General features: G+C 39.1%; 1 protein-coding gene across 6 annotated transcripts in view; it reads left to right on the top strand.

Moving 5' to 3' along the window:
* LOC100723642 (BMP-binding endothelial regulator protein) overlaps positions 1-20964 on the top strand; it is a 217395-nt gene that overhangs the window by 36765 nt on the left and 159666 nt on the right. For all 6 annotated transcript variants that reach the window (XM_063233895.1, XM_063233896.1, XM_063233892.1 and 3 more), the window contains 2 exons: positions 17168-17250; positions 20826-20916. In XM_063233895.1, coding sequence (XP_063089965.1) covers positions 17168-17250; positions 20826-20916 — 174 coding nt within the window. The remainder of the gene's footprint in view (positions 1-17167; positions 17251-20825; positions 20917-20964) is intronic.

A 20964-nucleotide genomic window follows, 5' to 3' on the forward strand; every position in this document is an offset into this window, starting at 1 on the left:
GATATATATATATTTTTATTTTGTACTGGGAATTGAACTCATGACCTCATGTTTGCCAGGCAGGCGCAGTACTGCTGTGCAATATCCCCAGCCCTGGAGTATGATCTTCTTGATGATTTGTTGTATTCTGTTGCCAGGAATATTGTTGAGGCATTTAGCTTTTGTGTTGGTTAGAGAGATTGGTCAGTATTTATATTTTTTATTGAGGTCCCTTTCTGATTTTGAAATTGGGGTAATGCTAGCTTCCAGAAATGACTTCTCTTTCAGTTTCATGAAATAGTTTTAGGAATAGTGGTGTTAGATATTACCTAAAGTCCTTATAGAATTTCACAGTGAATCCATCATGACGTAGGCTTTTCTTAGTTGGTTATTTATATCAATTCTTCAATTTTATTGCCTATATTGGATTATTCAGGATTTTTGTATCTTCTTGGCTTAGTTTTGGTGGTTCATATATATCTAAGAATCTATTCATTTCTTCTGAACTCTCCAGTTTATTAGAGTACAAGTTCACAAAGTAATTACTACAATCTTCTAAATTTCAGCAGTGTCTGATGTGACTTTGTCTTTTTCATTTCCAATTCCATTGATTTTATTCTCTTCTTTCCTGTTTTTGGTTTGGCTATGGATTTGTCTATTTTGCTTATTCTTTCAAAGAACCAGGTCTTTGATTCACTGATTCTTTGTATGGTATTAATCTCAATTCCATTAACTTCTGCTCTTCTGTTTCTTATAATTTCTGTCCTTGAACTAGCTTTGGATTTATATTCTTCTTGTTTTTCTAGAACCTTGAGGTATAGGCTTAGATTATTTATTTGGTCTTGCTCTATTTTTTCTAATGTGGGCATTCACAGCTGTAATCCAAGAAGAGAAATTTGAAAAATCAATAGGAGATGAAAAGGAAGAAAGAAAAATGAGACAAAGGATCCTGTTACAAAGTAGAAAGATACTTACAGAGTTAGGTGAAGGTAACAGGAAAAAAAAAAAGAAATAGAACATTTAAACATGGAGAAAAGTAATAATGGAGAATTTAAAAACAAATAACTAAAAAGAAAACTAAATTTTTTTAGAAAAAGGAAAAAGAACAAAGGAAATTTCCCTAAACTTCAATAAAACGATGAAGAAGGGAAAAATATGAATGCAAAGCCAGAAAAATAAAATTTTCTCTATAGTTTTGAATGAGTGGTTTTCTTCCAGGATCTACGGTTTTGCAATCCAGCAAGCCTTAGTCTTCTCTACTTAACCTTATGGCTTATGGGTTGGTGAGATACCTGCCACCTTTCAGAGGCCTGTCATTACCCCAGGCTGTGGCCATGTCCTTACTCATGTAGGTAAATAAGGAAGACAGTGACATCTCAGATCTATGCTGGATTCAGGCAGCAGGGGAAGGGTTTAAATACTTACTGCCAGCATTTTCAGATTCAATGCCTTCTAAGCACAACCCAGCCAGTCTGTTTTCTCCCGATGAGGGCAAGGACTTGTATCTGTTATGGCCTGATTTCAACTTCTCAGAGGATTGCTTTCCAGCCTGCACTGTATCTGCAGCTGTTTCCTATGGTTATTTCTCACCCAGTCACTGCAGGAGTATAACACTGGGAACCCTAAAATGAAGTTGTTTAACTGTTCTCAGAATGGCCCCCAATTATGCACTCTTCAGCAATATGGTACCCATGCTGGAATCCCTCACTGGATGTTGCTTGCCATGGGGGAAGGGTCCTTTCAGAGCAAAACCCAGCCCTGCTTTTGCAGTTCACACCAACCATGGACTCCTTATGAAACCTATGCTGCTGGCCCAGTCTGCCACAGTTTCTCCCTGAATCTCCCAGCCCTAGGTGCTTACTGTTGAGTCGGGGTTTACAAGGGAGTGGGTTTAATTCAGGACTCATAATTTATAGGATTATTTTATAATATTCTTCCAAGAATCAAATGCAAAAGTGTGTAGGCTATCCGCCCAACCAGTAAAGACCTGAAGAATCCAGCCAAGGGCAGTGTCCTGTACAAGATCAGCTGAAGACCTAGAGCTCATGGCAATGTCCTCCACAAGTCCAGCTGGAGACCTAGAGGCTATGACAGTATCTAATACAAGTCCATATCAAGGCTCTGCACTGGGAAGATCCAAAGGTCAGTGGTGGAAGCTAGAAATTCTGCTTCAACCGGATGAAGGATCTGTACTAGCAGGCAGAGGGATCTGCACTGGAGCCAGAAAGTGATGTTCGAGCTAATGACGGAAACTCCCCTGAAAAGAATTTGCAGCCATCCTCAGCAAAAGTGAGAACTCAAACTCCTACAATGAAGAGAACAGATGAGTTATATCGGGAAAACCAGCATGACAAGCTTCTCCAAGAAAAGCAAAGCACATTATCTTGCCCTCCAATTCTCCTTTTCATGCTATTGACAGCAATCCTTAGGTGGGCCTTCAACATCTAGAACCATGCCAGTTCAGTTCAGCTGGGTGTTAGAAGTTGACCACTAGTGTTAGAAGTTAATCCATCATACTTACCTTGCTTCTTTGGAACCAGGTTCACCTCCTTTTGATCTATGAGCTGAGAAAAGAGACCAGATTCTTTTATTATTTTCTCTGTATTTAAGTCCATCTCTTCAACATCTCTGAGCTTTTAATTTACCTATCAGTTCCTTCTTGATTACTAACGATCTGCTTCTCTTTTTTTCTTTGCCAAGTTGTTATTTTTCACTGTCTAGATTCAAGATCTTGGAGAGGCTGAATTTTGCTGTTGATCACCACTTTGCCATTTTTCTCCTCCAACTTGGAAAAATCTTATATACAGATGATGAAAAACGTCAGATGGTTCAGTTGCTCTGGAAATCACTGTCATTTGCTTAAAAAATTAAACATACATTTACTGTGTGGTCCAGTAATTGCATCCTTAAGCAATTCTCCCAGTAAGCCAAAATGTATGTTCACACCAACTTGTACACAAATATTCATTGCTGCTTTATCTGTAAGAAGCAAAAACCTGGAAATAATTCTCATGTCACTCAGTGGGTAGATAAACAAGCCATGATACATCTATCCTAAGAAATACTGCTCTCCAGTAAAAAGGAACGAGTTATTTATACAAAAATTGGGTGGAGTGAAAAAGATTATTTTGGGAGAAAAGAGTCAATTTCAAAGGCTACGTATACTGTGTGATTCCTTTAATAGATAATTCTTGAATAACAAAACCATAGACATGGAGTCTTGACCACTATTTAATCAACAGTAAAAATTGCATCCTGTAATATGCTTCCCAGAGTACAAAGATCATGCAGGGCCATCCACTCATGGGTTCTACAGATGTTATTTCATACAAGTGCTGTATGAAACTCCGTCCTTGTTTGTGCTAGGGAGAGACACACTCACAGATGTCTTTTCAGTTACTTCAGGGAAAGAGAGAATTGCATTTATGACTTTTTATCTGTGTCTGTCATCATTTATTATCCTATCAGGTTGCCACTTGTTTTGCTGTTTTCAATAAATTTTGTTTGTCTCTACTGTGCCCTCCAGACTGAAACACATTCTTATTTTTAAAATACCCATTAATCAACCTTAGATGTATAAATTTGATCTTTTGACCTCTCATTATTTGTTTCCTGATGTTAAAAGTCACATGGTGCAGTGTATTTTGTGGCCAAACACTCAAGCATTTAGAGCGAAGCTTAGATGTAAGTAAAAATATTAAGTCCACGAAAATCATTTAAAGACATTTAAAAATTGTTTTATTGTAAAGAGAATAAAACCAAGCAAAATAACACAAAACAAAGCCTATAAAAAACAAGCCAGTGTGACACAGGACTTCAGAATAATAGGAAATGAACAGTGGTTACCATAATGCCTCTTACATTCTCAAAATAGCTGTGGATACCTTCAGATACAGTAAAAATCAAAAAGAAACAGAGAAGAATCAATAAAAACAAAACAATGAATGTAATAAAGAGCTTCAAAACAAGATAAGAGTAAATCCGAAATCACAATCATATCTTGTTATTTTTGAAATATCTACTCACACCATTGCATATAATGAAATCGAACAAAACAAAGCAGAATAAAGCTCAACCCCCCAAAAATCAATGAAAATGATACAGGACTTCAAAACAAGCTAATAGGCAATTAGCAGTGGCTACCACCTTCATGAGGAGATTCCCAATAGATACTATATCAGATAATCAGACTACCAACTTTAGATCTGCAAAATCAGTAAAACACCAAACACTGCAAGCACTAAATTGTGTTTTATCTGAATAGCGCATTGCAGCCTGTGTTTTCTAGATCAGCCAGTTGCTCATAATGGGGAGGGGTTGGCATCTGGCTGGCTCCACAGCGGCCCATGCATGGTGCCAATTTGCAGGGTGGGCTTGCTTATGGTGACTTCTTGTTCTCCTCCCCCACAGTCCACAAATGCTGACTCACGGGAAAAGGCTGGTGTCTGGCTGCCCACCTTGCAGCCCACACATGACACTACAAAAATAATTTTTTTAAGACAAGGTCTCACTGTACAGTTCAGGGTGGCCTTGAGATCATTATGTTACCCAAGCTAGCCTCACACTCCAGGTCATCCTCCTGTTTCAGCCTCCACATTTGCAGTTGTGTGCCACCAAGCCTGGTTATAGTTTTTGCCACTCCAGTCACAAGGCCTGCATTTCACCATGTAATACTGGTTTGCACTTCTCATCAGAACACCATTTTAAAGAATCATTGGAAGGTAAAATGTGTCCCCTGTCCCAGATCATTCTTTTTACTATGGCAGCTGGACCTTTCTAAGCTGAGTCTGTGTGCCTGGAAAAATTCAAGTAGTTCAAATGTTTTGAGTAAAACAGTAACTCTGAGATGAAGATGTTACTTTACTTTTTCCAACCTTTGTTTTCTTGTTTCTAAAAACTGGGGGAATAAAATGTGATCTGTCCTGGGGTGATTTTTATGAGAATAAAATTATAGGTAAAATCTCCTAGTTAATACCTCACCTACAATAATTTTGCAAGAATTTTTTCCCCTCTTCTTTCCTGTTTCCTGTTGAAAGATTTTTGACATAATATTTTTCCAAAGCACTTTTGGAAACTCATCTTTGAAAATATTCTTTGCTGACATTTTTCTGCCCACATTGAACAACCAATCTGATGATGTCATAGGAGTCTCTCCTCATTGTCCCCATTTTTCTCTTCCATCTTTGCTGTGCAGACTCAGCATGGTCCTCCGCCTTTGCCTGTGAGAAGTCATGGGCTCTGGTTGCTGGACAGTGGGTGACTCAGCCCGAGGAGGGTAGAGTCCTTCCCACATCCAGATGTGTTTGTGATCAGAGAAGTCACGGGCAAGAATTGTGGGCTCATGCATGACAGACGCTGGAGGTGTTTTTCTGTCTTACAGTGTCACATCACACATTCCCTCAATGTTATTAACTGTGGTGAAAGTTCAGAAGTGTTTCATTCAGTAGAAACGCAAATTATTTGTGGTTCATGGAGTCTATTATCGTCTTAATATCAATGCCAGATATTGAATGTACTATAATGCCATATAGTTCTGAGACTACAAACCAGGATTTCATCACTTACTAGTCTCTGAGAAATGCAAATGTCAGAAATACAGTTTAGTCAAGGGTTAAGGTATGGTATCCCTTTAGGCAGGAGAAGTGAGCTAAATTTGCAAATGACTTGTTATCTTTGAAATAGCTACACGCACCATCATGTGAGTTACTTACTACATTCATGATGTTTCTGTATATTTGATATTTTATTCATAAAATCATCAGCAATAACAAAATAGCTTCCTCCTATTTCTTACTGCATTTTCAATTATTTTATTATGATTGTATAGTATATTGAACCCCTAATTGGAAAATAAGGCACAGAAACTGTGCATAGGATGTGTGGTGAGGGGCACACACTCCTCTTCAAGAACTCAGCTTGTGAATCTGATTCCTTCTCTTGGGACTGAAGAGATCATTTGACTGTAAAATTCCCACTAGCCAAAAATAATCCAGATCACCTGCAGTAAGGTGCTCTGTGCTCTGGTAAGCACAGAATTGAGGAGTAATAAAAGCTTGTTTCAGATAACCTCTTAAGGACACAATTCAAACCCATGAGTGGCTGGCCTAACTATACTCCATATACTTTCAGAGACTATAGGCCAAAAAATGATTCCTTAAAAATATTTTATCAGGCTGGAGCAATTTGGACCTCATCTTCAGTCCTGCAGTTGAATGGGGCCCCTATCAGGTGGCCAGGATGCCGCAGGAGAGGATGACAGACCTGTCTTTCCTCTTTCTCTGTGCCATATGGCATGAACTGACCTTGGACGTCCAAAGTTTGTTTTAATTTAAGTAAATATGATGGAATGATTCTTAAAATGCAAACACAAAGCAAGAAACAAGCCAGTAATTTGGAGGACCAAGTGGACTTGAGGAAGAAAAAGCATCCAAATGAAAGTTAACTTACCTGATTATTTCAGGTAAGGTTTTATTTTCTGGTGATAAAATTGCTGGGCCCACGTACGCAACAGAAGGCAGGAGCTCCAGAGAATGGTATTTTCTCTGTGTTCTCTTTCTGTGGTTGCTACAGTAGCTGTTTATTGGTGCTTATTATTTACTACAGCTGAAATTAGCATTGAATAAGTTCTCATTACAAACAAGTACTGTTAAGGGAGTAGAAATTTACATTGTGTGTGGAGAAAGATCACAGAAGCACATCCTCTATGGGGATGTTTTAAGGGTGCTTCTCAGAGGCCATGACCTCAAATTGGGTCTTCAAGGACACATAGAAGGTAGGTACAGTCCAAGAGGGTGAGTTTCCTTGGGATGGTGGATGGCTGTAGTCATCAGCTTCCCATCAGTGGAATACAGCACCTGATGCCTACAGCTTAAGGGGCAAAGGTTAAGTTGGCTCACAGTTTCAAGGGGATTCAGTCCATGATTTCCTGGCTCCAAGGCAGGAACATCCTGGTGAAAGGGACAGACAGAGCAAAGATGCAGGCCGGGAAGCAGAACAGGGAACGGTGTCAGAACTGAAGAGGTGAGGAAGCATATATAGTACCTGAGGTTATGCCTCCACAATCCACCCAGACACACCCAGTGGTGTGCTCCATCAGTTCCCCTCATGACTTTCAAACTCAGTCAAGTTGACACAATCAAGTTCAATTGTCACAGTAGCCTTTGTACAGAAGCCAGATAGTCTTGACTGGAGGCTTAGGCATGTGGTCAGTGGTGTGTGAAAGTAACCCAGAGACCGCAGTGGGGTCCTAGGAGTGAAGGACTGGACTCAGACTGCGGGGTGGGGCCAAACTATGAGAGCTTCGTGTGCAGGTGTTAAGATACTGGTAACCATAAGATTGAGTTCTCCGCTCTTAGGTTCATGTTAGCCTGAAAAGTGAGATGATTTAGACCACAAGGGTGAAACTAATCATAGCTTGTTTAGAAAGACAATACCTTTTTCATAGCCTCTATAATTTTTAAGTTACTTTAATAACAGAATGATGAACATGTGTGATATTCTCTCTCCCTTGGGATAATGTGGTTACTGAAACAGGTTGCAACTAATAGGAAAAATGAGTTTTATTGCTTAGCTTTGGCTTTAATTAATTCCTGTTCTTTCTGTCTCCACTGCCAGATGCTTTCTGAATAAGTTGGTCGACTGGGCAGAGCTGTTCCACAAGTCTGCATGCTATAATAGTTCTCTGAGTTCTTCCTCTCATAAAAGAGCAAATGTATGTCAAAGGAAAGTGTCATTAATCCAAGTTATTTTTTTGTTATGGTAGCTGTCATGAGGAACCACTGGTCTCCACTGGATGCTTTAGATCAGGGCATCCCAACCTTGTTATTTTGGGCAAGTTCACTCTCAGGTGCACCTTAAAGGCTGCTTGGCTGTGTCCCAGACTATACACTGAATGCCTTCTAAGGTTGTCAAAAGTCTCCTGTTTCAGGGCAGGGATGGAAGGCAAAATCACCCTTGTTTGAGGATTTCTGGTTTGAGTTTTTTGTAGTGATTTTATCAGAAAATAACCTCTTCCTCCTGCCACAGGGATGATGGCTTCATTGAAGCTGTGGAGCTCAAAAGCTTTTCATTATCAGAAGAACAGTAATAAATATTGACTTTTTCTTGCAGAAAGTTTGTTTAAATATGCTTAAAGATACAGGCCATCTGCTTTACTGGTTGCTAACTGTTCTTCCCTACTCCATGCTTCTCTTCTTACATTTAGTTAGTGGATTTGTTACCATTTAATTTTACAAGGACAGTGTTAGCCGTATTGCTGGGCCACTGAGTCCTAAATGCAAAGTCATAGGACTAGTTTAGACCTAGGTGTGAATGAGTAGCTTTCACATGGAACCTAGAATCTAGTGTTCTTTTCATGCCTGATAACCTCTAATTTAGAACAGTCACATTAGACTTTCTGTGTAAAAATTTTTACCTGTGAAATAAAGGAAATAAGCTACTGTATCTGTAAACTTTCTCTCCTTCTAAATATCACAGCTTTAGCAATTTTAATTGTTTCTTTGGGCTGTTCCCCCTTTCTGATGACAAATCCTCCAGTTTAATGCCATTCAGGATTTGCTCTACAGAGGCCCATGGACCATGATGAGGTCTGTAACAAGTGCAATTTTTAATGTAATTCAATAGAGTGTTCTATGTCGATTGCAGATGACAAGAAAAAAGGCAAGCTCATATTCCGTGTAGACTTAATGAATTTTTAGGTTATTTATATTATATTTTTAAAGTATGGATTTGTGTTAAATTGGAAAAAGGAAAACAAAACAAACAGATCTTTCACTGGAGGTCATCTAAGAAGCACTGTCTTCATATATGGTGGAAAATTTTTTCTGCCTCTTACGACTCTGGCCAACAGGGATACTCTGTATTATGTCTCTGTGGCTTAATTAAGAAAGGGGCAAGATACTGCTTGTTTTCTCTATTAGCAGCAGCATGAAGCTGGTGGTAAAAAGAATTTATTTTAAAGGCACTGCTTAGGAAGGGTTCTTGGCCTACACTTCCTCCTTGACTTTTATGGTTTTTTTTTTTAAATAAAAAATATGAGACCATCTATTTCTGGAGTACATAAAAGATTCTCTGTCTGCATTCTCACATAACTTGAATTAATGTCTTGCACAAAGATAATATATTCATCTCAGAACATGAATACAAAAATTGGTGAAAATATACTGTCTTTGATCATCTTGTTTGTTCAAATTTCCACCTATGAACTCTCCTGCAATGCCTGGTGTACTGATAATGCAGACACCAGTGAGTTTGGCAAAGATTGCAAAAAGTGTGTTACATTTGCTAAAGAGATTTCCACAGATGTTTTCAAGCCTATTCAAGCACTCAATTCATCCATCATTTGGAAAATCCAGGCTCTGAACTCAGGGGTGGGGGGACTGACCTGTGCACAGGGCAACGAAGCAATGGAGCCTTCATCCCTGACCTTGGCTGCTTCTCCATTATTTTTTAAAATTTTTTTATTTTAAAGAGATTAAGATAAAAAAGGACATAACAAAGCAGATCAGAACAGAACAATTTAAGCAACAAAGATTTCAACACAAGACAACTCGATATAACAGTAGCTACCATAATGTCTCTTTCCTTGAAATAATTGAGCATACCTTCATACACAATAGTATCAAACAACAAAATAGTATAAAACCATTAAAGAGAATGAAAGTGTTACAGGGCATTCAGAACCAAATAACAGAAAATGAACATTGCTTACTATATTATCTCATTTTCCATAAAAAATTTATTTGTACTATCACACATAATAAAATCCAGTAAGACACAACATGATAGAACCAATGGAAACAGAAGAACAAAAGTATGGTAGGACTTCAAAACAAGATGATATTAAATCAGCACTGGCTATTATAATGTCTTGTTTTCTTCAAAATACCTGTTCATACCATCACAGATAATAAAATCAAACAACCGAGGATAAAACCATTCTAACTAATGAATGGAAACATCATAAGGCTTCAAAGCAATGTAATGAGGAATCACGATTACCATAAAACTCTTATGTACGCTTACTATTTCTTACACTAGGGAGACTATACGGTACTTATACATATGAGTTTGATTTATTTCACTTATGAGTATGGTCTCAAGTTGTGCCCATTTATTAGTAACTATCTCAATGTGATTATTCTTTCTAGCTGAGTAATACTCCATTGTATAAAAATATTACAACTTTTTTATCCATTCCTCAGTTGATGGGCATTTTTAGGTTGTTTCCAAGATCTGGCTATTACAAATTGTGCTGCTATAAATATGGGTGCACATATATCACTGTGGTATGATGTTTTCAGTTCTTCTGGGAGTACGCCTAGAAGTGGAATAGCTAGATCAAATGGGATTCCAATCCCAGCCTTTTGAGAAATCTCCAGACTGACTCCACGGTGGTTTACCAGTCTACATTCCCACCAACAGTGCAGGAGAGTTCCTTTTTCCCCACAGCGTCTCCAGCATTTGTTGTTGGTAGTTTTCTTGATCCTGGCCATTCTTTCTGGAGTGCATTTCTTTAATGACTAATGAGGATGAACATTTTTTCATGTTTTATTTGCAATTTGTATTTCTTCATCTGAGAACTGTATTCACCTCAGATGCCCATTTCTGGATTGGGTCTTTGAATTTTAGGAGGTTTTTTTTTTTTTTTTTTTTTAATTCTTTGTATGTTTTAGACAGAAGTCCTTTGTGTGAGGGACAGTTCACTAAGATTTTTTTTTCCCAGTTTGTGAGTTTTCTGTTCACTATGCTGAAGATTTCTTTTGACATGCAGAAACTTTTTAAAAAGACGTGATCCCAGTTATTGATTCTGGGAAGTATTTCCCATGTGGTTTGATTCCTGTTCATGAATTCTCTACCTATCCCTAGATTTTCAAGATTTTTACCCAATTTGTCTTCCAACAGATTTAGTGTTTCTGTTTTAATATTCATATATTTGGTCTGTTTAGATTTTTAGCTTAGTATATGGTGATAGGCATGGGTCTAGTTTTAGTTTTTGGCATATGGATAGCCAGTTTTTCCAGCGCCATTTATTAAAGAGACTGTCATTCTTCCAGTGAACATGTTTGGCCCCTTTATCAAAGATAAGATGGTTGAGTGTGTTGGTAGTTGTGGTTGTATCTTTGCTTCTCCATTATTATGGCCTAGTTTTTTTCTACTGATAAAACATGATGGAGGAACAAGGCTTGCCACAGACAGTGATGGGAAGCTGCAGACACTTGGTTCCCCTCCCTGTGGACCACGTGTTCCCAGACTTTATCCCGTGTAGACTGGAAGTACCCAAGGATCCTGTCTGCCCCTGTTGGTCCTCACACGTGATCTGGCATTGTTTAGGCAGGATCTTTGGTCTACACTTCCTCCTTGACTTTTATGTGTTTTTTTTTTTTTAACTTCACCTCATCCTAAGCAAAAGGCAGCATCTTTGACTGCCTTATTAGTAGTAAAAAAATTGCTCTTTATTTAAGTTTTTAAATCCAGATGATGAAAATATATAACCTATTTAGAAAATCCACTTGGCAGGCTTGGTGGTCATTTCACATGTACTCACACTTAACATGAATTGGATTTGTTTTTCTGATTTCTTGACCTCCATCTCTTGGAACAAATTATTTATTACCCAAATGAGTCTGTGTCGGTGGACCAGAGTGCATGCAGCACACTGACTGTAAGTGCTTTTGTAGGGTAAGATTTATGCTAGCACAAATTGCTTTATATTGGTTTTTCTTGTTGAAAATTTACTGTGTTCATTTTCTGCTTGGTATTTGCATTTGTAGTCTGTTAAAGATTCCTGTGGTCCAACAGTTTACCTGTGTAACACTTCATGAAAAGGAAATTAAAAAGCATGCAGCAAAACCATTTCCCTAATATGTTTCCAGTCAGCTGTGCATGTTAGTAGTTCAGTTTGTGGAACAGAAGAGCAGAGTACCACTGAGTTCTCTGCAATTGCTCATCATTCTTGGGGAACTCACATCCCAGACATGAGCAGTTAGCTCTTCATGGGTGTAGACAAGGATAGAATTGGCAGTCAACTCTTTTAACTTCTGAAATTATTTCTTAACATACTTTAACATACTATCTATTGAACATTTCTGAAGTCCTTGGTTATTCTGCTTGCTGTGGTCATTAAGGTTTGTGCTGCAGAACCCATGTAAGTTGGGTCTTTTCTGTGTCTCAGACAAAAAATGTGTATGTGAACTGAAGTTGCTTCACTTGCTAGAAGTGCATCATTGCTGCAGTGAGGCAACTCTTTAATTTCTGCATGGTCTCTGCTGTGTATTCTTCCTAATGTAATTATTGGATTAAGCATTTCAGGCTCTTACTGATAAATCTGTCTTCCCAGTGGACTCCCTAGGACACATTAATTCCTGAGGAAGTACTGCATCTTCCCAAAAAGTGTAACGCAAAGTATGGAGGGTGTGATTTGTACGGAGTGAATCAAGACTGAAGCTGTGTTCTTAACACCATTATTTCTTTGACTCATTTCCAGGGACTTAACTGGCTTGTTCCCTCCTATGAGGCTCACTGGCCTTTAACTTCTGTTTTTGCCAGTGAATAAGTAGGAATTTTGTTTTGTTATGCTGGCAAGTGGTAATTCATGCCTTGGTGGTTTCTAATTTGTTTATTTCATTAACTAGGAGTAAAATAAAAGTGAAATGGGTAGTCATCGCTCTTAGAACTTTCATGTTAAGACATGAAAGGTTTTGTCTTATAAAGGCAGTAGCTGTTCAAGGTCTCAGGACAGACATAGAATTTTCAGTCAATTCCTCTATTTTAATTTCTGCATTTATTTCCCATCGTACTTCTTCTTTTTTTTTTTTTTTTTTTTTTTGTCTTTTTCCTTTTTATCGGTACCGGGGGATCGAACTCACGACTGCTTGCTTGCAAGGCAGGCACTTATGCCGCTGAGCTAAACCTCCAGCCCCCAGACTTCTTCATCTTCAGTGATTTTGAGTTCAGTGAGTCTCCTGTGAGATCCCCATTTAATAGTGTTGAGTTAGTTCTGATACTTTTTACCCCTTTGATAAGCATAAACAGAAGTCATGCTCTTAGACATTTTGGCTAAGGAGTTCATGTTGCACTGTGTGACCATCATGATACATGATGACAAACATTACTTGGAGACATGACTTAGTTGAATCTGAGAAGTCCAGAGTTGCTGCTTATGCTGAGGATGGGGAGCTTCAGGGACCCAGCAGCAGCCTGAGATTTCTGTAGTAGTTTATTTATATAAAGTCAAAGTCAGGAGAACAAAGAAATAGAAGAAAACGTTTCTGTTGGAGTTTTGGCCAAGGGATAGAGAGGGAGCAGGATGATTCGTTACATGGCATCATGACATGCCTATCTACTCTAGGCAAGATTACCAAAGGATGTAGGAGAAACACATCAGGCAAAGCAAACATTTTCAGAGAATAACTACCTTTTAAAAATGTTTGTATTTTGACAGGGTCTCCTTGTGTAGGTCAGGCTGACCTTGAACTCACTGTGCATACCAGGCTAGCCCCAGACTCATGGTGATCCTCCTGCCTCGGCCCCCTGAGTGCTGGGATTACAAGCATGTGCCACCACATCGTGCTGTAGAACTTGCTTTTAATTCTGCTGACTGTCATCCTAAAGATTTGCTCTAAACTGAACCCATTCATTCCAGAAGCCCTGAATTGTTGTTCAGAGAGCCCCTTCTTCTTGCACATTCTCTTCAAAAAACTCCTTTTGTGAGTGTGTCCCCATAATTTACCCTTTTTATTTTATAATTTAGATTTGGCAAAAGAGGGAAAGTACTTGGTAGAGGAGTATTGGGCTTGATGTTTGAACTTCATTGTGGCTGCTGCATGTTGGTACAGTTTGCAGAGTGCTTTTAGAACTTTAAGAAAGAGCAGAAAAAAGATTATTCTAATAGCTATAAGAATTCAAATGTGAAAGTGAGACCGGTAAACCAATATTTAGGATGAACCAATAAGCAGTGTCATTGAGGTGATCCAGTAATGTTGGTAGCCTTCATTTGAAATTTATGAAGTTGGACCTGAAGTCAGCCTAGGAGATTAGTAATATATCTGTCCAGAGTCATGTGAAAGGCACCATGGTGAAGGTGTTGGAACTCCTCCCAAGATTCAGAATGATAGAAAGGAATAGGGATAATGCACACTGAGTGGTACCCAGCATCACAACTAGGTTGACTGTGTGTCCATAGGGCCTACTGGTGTTGGCTGAGCCAGTTAACAGATGCCTCAGGGGCACCAAGTCTTTGTAGAATTTCTTTATAAATACCTATTTAACTCTAATTATGGGGTAACATTTTGGAAATAGCCATTCATAGTTTGAACAGTTTGATAGAATGAATCAGAGAAACTATAGCAGTTTCTGTAGTAGTGGCTAAGGAGTAGCCATGATTAGTTACAATCAAAATATCTAGAAAAGTTGGGCATTGTGGCACACACCTATAACCCCAGCACATAGAAGGCTGAGGCAGAAGGATTGCTGCAAGTTCAAGGCTACCCTGGGTTACATAGTGAGTTTGAGATCAACTTGAACTACTTGCCTCAAAAAAAAATCCTAGAAAGTGGCTTTGTCTGATGTTTATGTACTGCAGTGGTATGTTCAAGGGCTGAATTTCCTATCCACCATTGAGTGAGATTAGTCAGGAGCCATGCTTCTGCTTGCTGAGTATCATAAGGTGTGTCATATTTAGTTGAGAAATATTACTTGTAACGCATGTTGTTAGATAGGTGGAATTAGTGGGGAGAAGGTATTGCTTTAATGCCTCTACTAACGATTTGAAACGTATTTAGCTATCTTGTGTTTTCAGTTAATGAGGGCTAGAATATATGAATGGGAAGTATAGATCATAGAATGGTCAGAAGTGTCACAAGCAAATCAGCTCATCTATATGTTGATAATTACCAATTTTAATAATATAAGGGAAGAAGGAAATAGCCAGGCACTAGAAGGATTTCTTAGTAGGGGAAAAATAAGTGCCTGAGGAGAGGCCTAACAAGGGTCCCACAACTTCGAAATTCCATGAAGGTGAGCTGTCTTAAAAGTTGAATTTGTAGAATGTTAGCTGATAACAAGTATAAAGCTTTATAGAGAAAACTTGAGTCAAGAACAGCATGATATATTAGCATAACAGTCATGATGACATAATTCTACAGAATGACATGAAGAAATAATAGTGTTATCTAAGAAAAATGTACTTGTCTATAATGTATATTATGTGACATTGGACTGTACAGTCTGAGTATTGTTAAATGTTGTAATGCTCATATGCATATATGTATATAATATATATCATACCCATATTTATTATATAATCCTGTCTTCAACAAGTATTTATATTTTTTGGTTGGCTCTCCTATGTTCCGTTGGCATGTATATTTTATCACCAATAAATGAAACACAAATAAGAGGAAGCCAGAACTTTAGCCTGGAAGTCACCAATATGATGAGATGGTTTTTAGCTTTGTATCTTTGAAGACATGTATATCTGAACAATATAAATATGCTTAATGCATGATAAAGCCAACAATAATGGATGTTACAAACCATTTTGGAACAGTCTGAAAAGGCAGCTTTGTATTGTGTTGTATTGTTGACCAATTTAGGTGTCTGTGCTAGTCATGCAGAAAAGCTCAGCCTTTGTCTGAAAGCATCAGCTAAATTAGAGAGAAGAGTTGAGACATAGGGAAGAGTCAGGGCCATACCTCCCTAATCTTTGAGCAACAAGAGCTTTAAGAGACAGTAGTTTGGGCTCAACCAAACCAGCAAGCAAACATACATATTTTGTTCTATATACTGGGTCCTTCACAAATATCTTCAATATGCTTGAGCCTTCCAGCTTTGTCACTGTCAAAAAACAATATCATACAAAATCCTTTCCAATCAAAAACATTTCTTTATATTCTTCTCTGTATCTTACTTATGATACCTCTTTTCAAAACAACTTGCCTGCCACCACTTGGAATTTAAAATGTTGCATTGCAAATTTAACTGGCTGCCAATGAGCCTTTCAAGTAACTTTAAATAGTAAAACTTATCTTCGTACCAGCAGGAAGAAGAGTAAATTAATCCTGTAAATGTAGAGTTTACCACACACAGAAATGGTTTAAGCATGTGAATTAAACAAAATACCAAGTTAAATTGAAAACCAAAAGTAAATACGTTAGACTTTTAAGAAGCTGTGGATATGAAGCCGAAGGTGCACTGAAGACACCAGAATTTTGAAGAATCCAGGAACATGGATTGTCTGAGGAAAAGTGCAGAGTGGGAGGACAGTGAACCCAAGAGAGAAGCCACGGTTGAACAACCACCAGAAGTGCTATAGGAGCAGAGTGATCCGAAACCTTTGGTGTTTACAATTTTTCACAGATTGCCAGAGATGCTAAAAGTAGAATTACAGGGCTTAATGTTTCACTTGCTAGATTTTGGGATTGCTTTGATCCCATGTGCCTATTTGTAACTTTTGGAATAGAAATGTCTATCTTGTTCCATTTAATGTTGGAAGTGTTTAACTTTCTTTTCATTTGTCCAGGGGCTTGCAGCTAAGAATTTGCCTTAAACCTCAGGGAGGCTTTAGATTTAGAATTTTAGCAATGTTAAAACTGCTAGAACTTTGGGAATCTTGAGGATGAACTAAATATCTTTTGCATAAAGGGATATCATGAGTCTTTGAGGAGCCAGGGGTGGAATGTTATGGTTTGTGTTTAGATATCCCCCCAACACCTCATGCCATCTTTTCAGGGGTGATTGAGTCTAGAATGTGTGATGCTGAGATTAAGGATGTGTAATAAATTCACTGATTGGTTTGGTACCACCCTAATCCCAGCAGCCTAGACAAAGTATAAAAGGGGCAAAAGATACTGTTAAGATTGGCTGTTGATGTTGCTGTCTTCTGCCTGCTATAAACTGTTCTTTGCAAAGCCAGCCTGCCTTAGAACCAGCTGATTATGGACTTAAATCTCTAGAAACTTTGAGCTAAATAAACCATTTTTCTCTTAACTTGGGGTGTCAGGTATTTTGTCTCAGCAATGAGATAAAAGTAATGAAGACCATTGTATTTTGGGGAGAATAACCAAGTGTACAGTAGTAATGGATCCTGTGATCACTAGTCTTGACTTTGAGGACATAACTTCTTTTTATTCAAAGATAAAGGAAACTACATTCATTCTTGACTTGTCTTCTTATTCTGTTTCACATCTAGGCTGCACCTATGAAGGAAACACCTACAACAGCTCCTTCAAATGGCAGAGCCCAGCCAAGCCCTGTGTCCTGCACCAGTGCCAGGTAAAGTCCAGTTTGCCAAGAGAGAGACTCTGAGTAGCTTCTTTCAATTGACTGAGAGTGAGACCCAAACAGTTAACCAAAACTGAGACCCGTTGCATCCCTATAGTTTATTATGATGTTTACCATAACAAGGCAGGTAGAGGATGGGTGTTGTGTAGGACTTGTTTCCAGAAACACAGCAGAATGGTCTGCCATTGTAAATTGTGCCTGGAAAAACTCCAGGAGGATGTATATGTCCTTGGGGAAAATGCATGTCTTCCTGTGAAATCATCTTTGAGCAAAACGTGAATTCCTGTTAGCAGAAAGGAGGTATTGTTAGACAAGGTATGTTTTCCTTCTTTGATTTAGAAAGGTTTTGAGCAGAAGCCAATCTGTAAACTGTATTAAAGTGAAGCAATTAGTACACTGTAACCTCAATGAGTTCAAGCTGACAAATCTAAGAACCATCAGCTCAGCTTCTAAGGGGTCCATTGTGCCTGATCCTCAGGGCCTCTGAGAGCAGCAGGGATCCTGCACGGCTAGGCTCTGATGCCCACATGCATAGAGCACAGCACAGTGGACCAAAGGGGCAGTGTGGAACCCAAGGTTCAAACTTGTGTTCTTGTCTCTGCAGACAAACCCCTTCTAAAAGAGTAACAGTCATCTAATTTAACATTACTTAAAAATTCTTCTCTGTAGAGAAGCTGCTGTTAAATCCTTTTATCCTGAGCCCCATTTCATTATCCTAGCATCGCATGTGCATTTGAAGGAGGTTGGAAGGTGAATATTATGGGTATTTCTCTCCCATCTCATCTCAAGCATGTTGATATTTAATGAATTTCATGTTCTCATTAGACACCTACAGTAGATCTTCAGTATTTCATTCAACTAAATATTCAACTAAATATATGCAGTGAGTCTTATTTATGAAAATAAGCAGTAGATTGATTGACTCTATCAAAGTTTGTTGAGTTTTTTATTCCAGATTATAAAGTTGGTCAGTCTCTTTCTATGAAGAAATGAGAACAGTGATTTTTAATAAAACCAGAACCCCAAACTTTCCAAAATTCACACCCTCCTTCTCTACACTTTTTTTTCTCCTTTTAGTATTGGCAGTTGAACACAAGGCCTCACTCACAGCATAAAAGTGTTCAACCACCCTACTGCCAACTAAGTCATTAGTGCATTTGTGTTTTAAGACAGGATCTTTCTAAATTGCCTATGTTGGCCTCAGACTTCTGTCTCTCCTGACGATTATGGGTATGGGGCAGGACAAAAAGAGAATAATTACAGAACTATTTTATTATGTAATTTATATAGTTATATAAATTATTTTGTTGCCCTGCCTCTTGGTCAGTGAAATTTCCACTCTTCAACAGGGACATCTGAGCACTGTGGTTCTAGTATTTGGTAACTAAGAGGACCACATGCCCTTGGGATCTGGGACTACATTCTTATAAACAGCCAGAGGTCCTGAGCATGCACAAGTTACTTGGACAGGGGTAACTTTTGCTGCCTTTGGATAAGGTGTTGCTTACATTAGTGGAAGTTACTGTGCAACAGGGAATGTTTTGTTGCCGGAAAGACACATTAAGCCATCAGAGAGGTTAACACGGAGTCTCCTGTTGCCTGTCATCTTTGGTCACTGGCACACAGCCAAGAGAGAATTGACTCAGGAGTATCAAATTATTATCTGAAAACTCAGGAAACCAGAGCTTCAGAGCAGAGCCCAGAAAGAGGGAGTCACCCGTCAAAGATGAACCTCACCTTTCCTTCTTCCTCCTGTGCTAAAACCAGAGTCCTACTACTAGGAAGGAGTTGTTTCCTTCGGTAAGAAGAGCAAACCTCTGTGAAGGTGGTCACAGAATGCTGTGCCTTTGCCCACCAGCACCTTTGCATTCCTGCCTTTCTGCTTCCTTCTTTAGGAGGATGCAGAAAGTGACCATTCACAGGCACCTGCTGGGCAAGTCTCCTGTTTTCTGCAGAAATGATGAGATTGCTGTCTCTCTCCAGCTCTTCAGGGGGTGGGAGGTCAGTAACAGAGGAGACTGTGTCAGGCAGGCAGTGCCCCATGGGCTATGCTGCTCACATGACTAATTATATAACCTGTCCGCACCTCTGTAACTCTCCATAAAATGGGGCCACAGTGATCTCATTGGAGTTTGCAAGCAATAAGTGAGATTCTCATTAAAAATGCTCCTGAGAGCCACCTGCCTGTACAGGTACAACCAGAAACCAAACAGATACCAAGTGGTCTCTTTCCACTTTTTTTTTTTTTTTTTTTTTTTGTACTGTGGATTGAACTCATGACATTGCACTTGCCAGGCAGGTGCTTATTGCTACTGAGCTAAATCCCTGGCCCTCCACTTGCAATTAAGTCTGCTTTCTTATCTCCTCTGACAAAAGGAATTCTGGTGTTGAAAACTTTACCTGTGTTTTCCCTCTTTCAATTTCTTGGTGGATGGTGATGATCTGAAGATCAGATAACTTCACACTGGGAACCAGCCTGAGCATCCATCTAGATTGGAGATACTGAAGAAAAACTGATCCCAGATCCTACGTTGTGCAGTTACATAGCTAAGCGTGGGTCTTTTTGTGATGCTGGCAATTGCTGATATTTTGGATTTTTCTCCCAAATGTGATCAAGGCCACGATAAACTCCCCTGGTGATGGAGACCTTGGGCTTGGTGTGTAGACATTTAGGGTATAGCTCTTTTGGTAGGTTGGGATGACATAGCAGCAGGCACAATAAAAGAAATGGCCTCATTGTCAAATTGTTACCTCTGTTTTCAGCTTGCTGTACCCTCTATTCCAAACAAAATGAAACATCATGTAAACAGAAATACACATTCATTTACAAAATGTATAGAGAATGTAGAGCACACTCTTCAAAGACCAATACTGAAAATTAATTTTAGAATTAATTTGACATTAGGATGGTATTGAAGTCCAAGGTTAGTAACCTTTCTGCAGTTTGCAAATGACTCATTCAATTTCATGATTAAAACCTAAAGTCTGTATTTGACATCTTCAGTAAGAACTCAGGTTTGTCCAGTCTTCCTTTGATGCTAGAAAAATGGAGACTCAGGCTGTGACTGAGACTTAGTGATCTTTCTAAGACTGAAGAGCTCTCCTAATTGTTTCTAGAAGGATGGTCAGGTTTTATCTGGAGATAGACCTCTAGATGCTACACAGGTCTCTGTGCTACAGAGCTAATGCCTTGAAGAGTAAGAACAATGATAGAAAATACAGCCAGCATTGAAAACATAAGGCAATTGTGAATGAGCAGCTAGAATCTTCCAGCTAAGAGCAGACCACAAGGATTTCTTAAAACTGTATTTGAAAGAAAGAAAGCAGGGCTAATGAGAGAGTGCAAGGCCAGGAAAAAGAGGAGGTGACGAGGTTTGTCCTCTGAGATCCAAAGCATCAGTAGGGGTGAACAAGGGGATTGTAGATCATTTGTGCCCAGTCCTTTGGGCCCAATGCCCACCTCACCATGCACTTTATGGGTTTGGGTTCTTCTGCTTGGTTACTTTCCTGAAGTTTAGCTGCTTGACCCAGTCCGGGGCTGGCTGACTGTGTGCTGTTTGTTGCAGGAGGGCGTCGTGACAGAGTCTGAGGTGCACTGTGTTGTTCACTGTAGAAACCCAGTGGAGCACCCGGGAGCCTGCTGCCCCACCTGTCCAGGTAACATCCTCAGGGAGTGGGAGGCAGAAGGCTCCTCAGCACAGGGCA

This window comes from Cavia porcellus, unplaced genomic scaffold, assembly GCF_034190915.1.
Source record: "Cavia porcellus strain 051 isolate PalLab524CR breed Dunkin Hartley unplaced genomic scaffold, mCavPor4.1 scaffold_23, whole genome shotgun sequence".
NCBI lineage: Eukaryota > Metazoa > Chordata > Mammalia > Rodentia > Caviidae > Cavia > Cavia porcellus.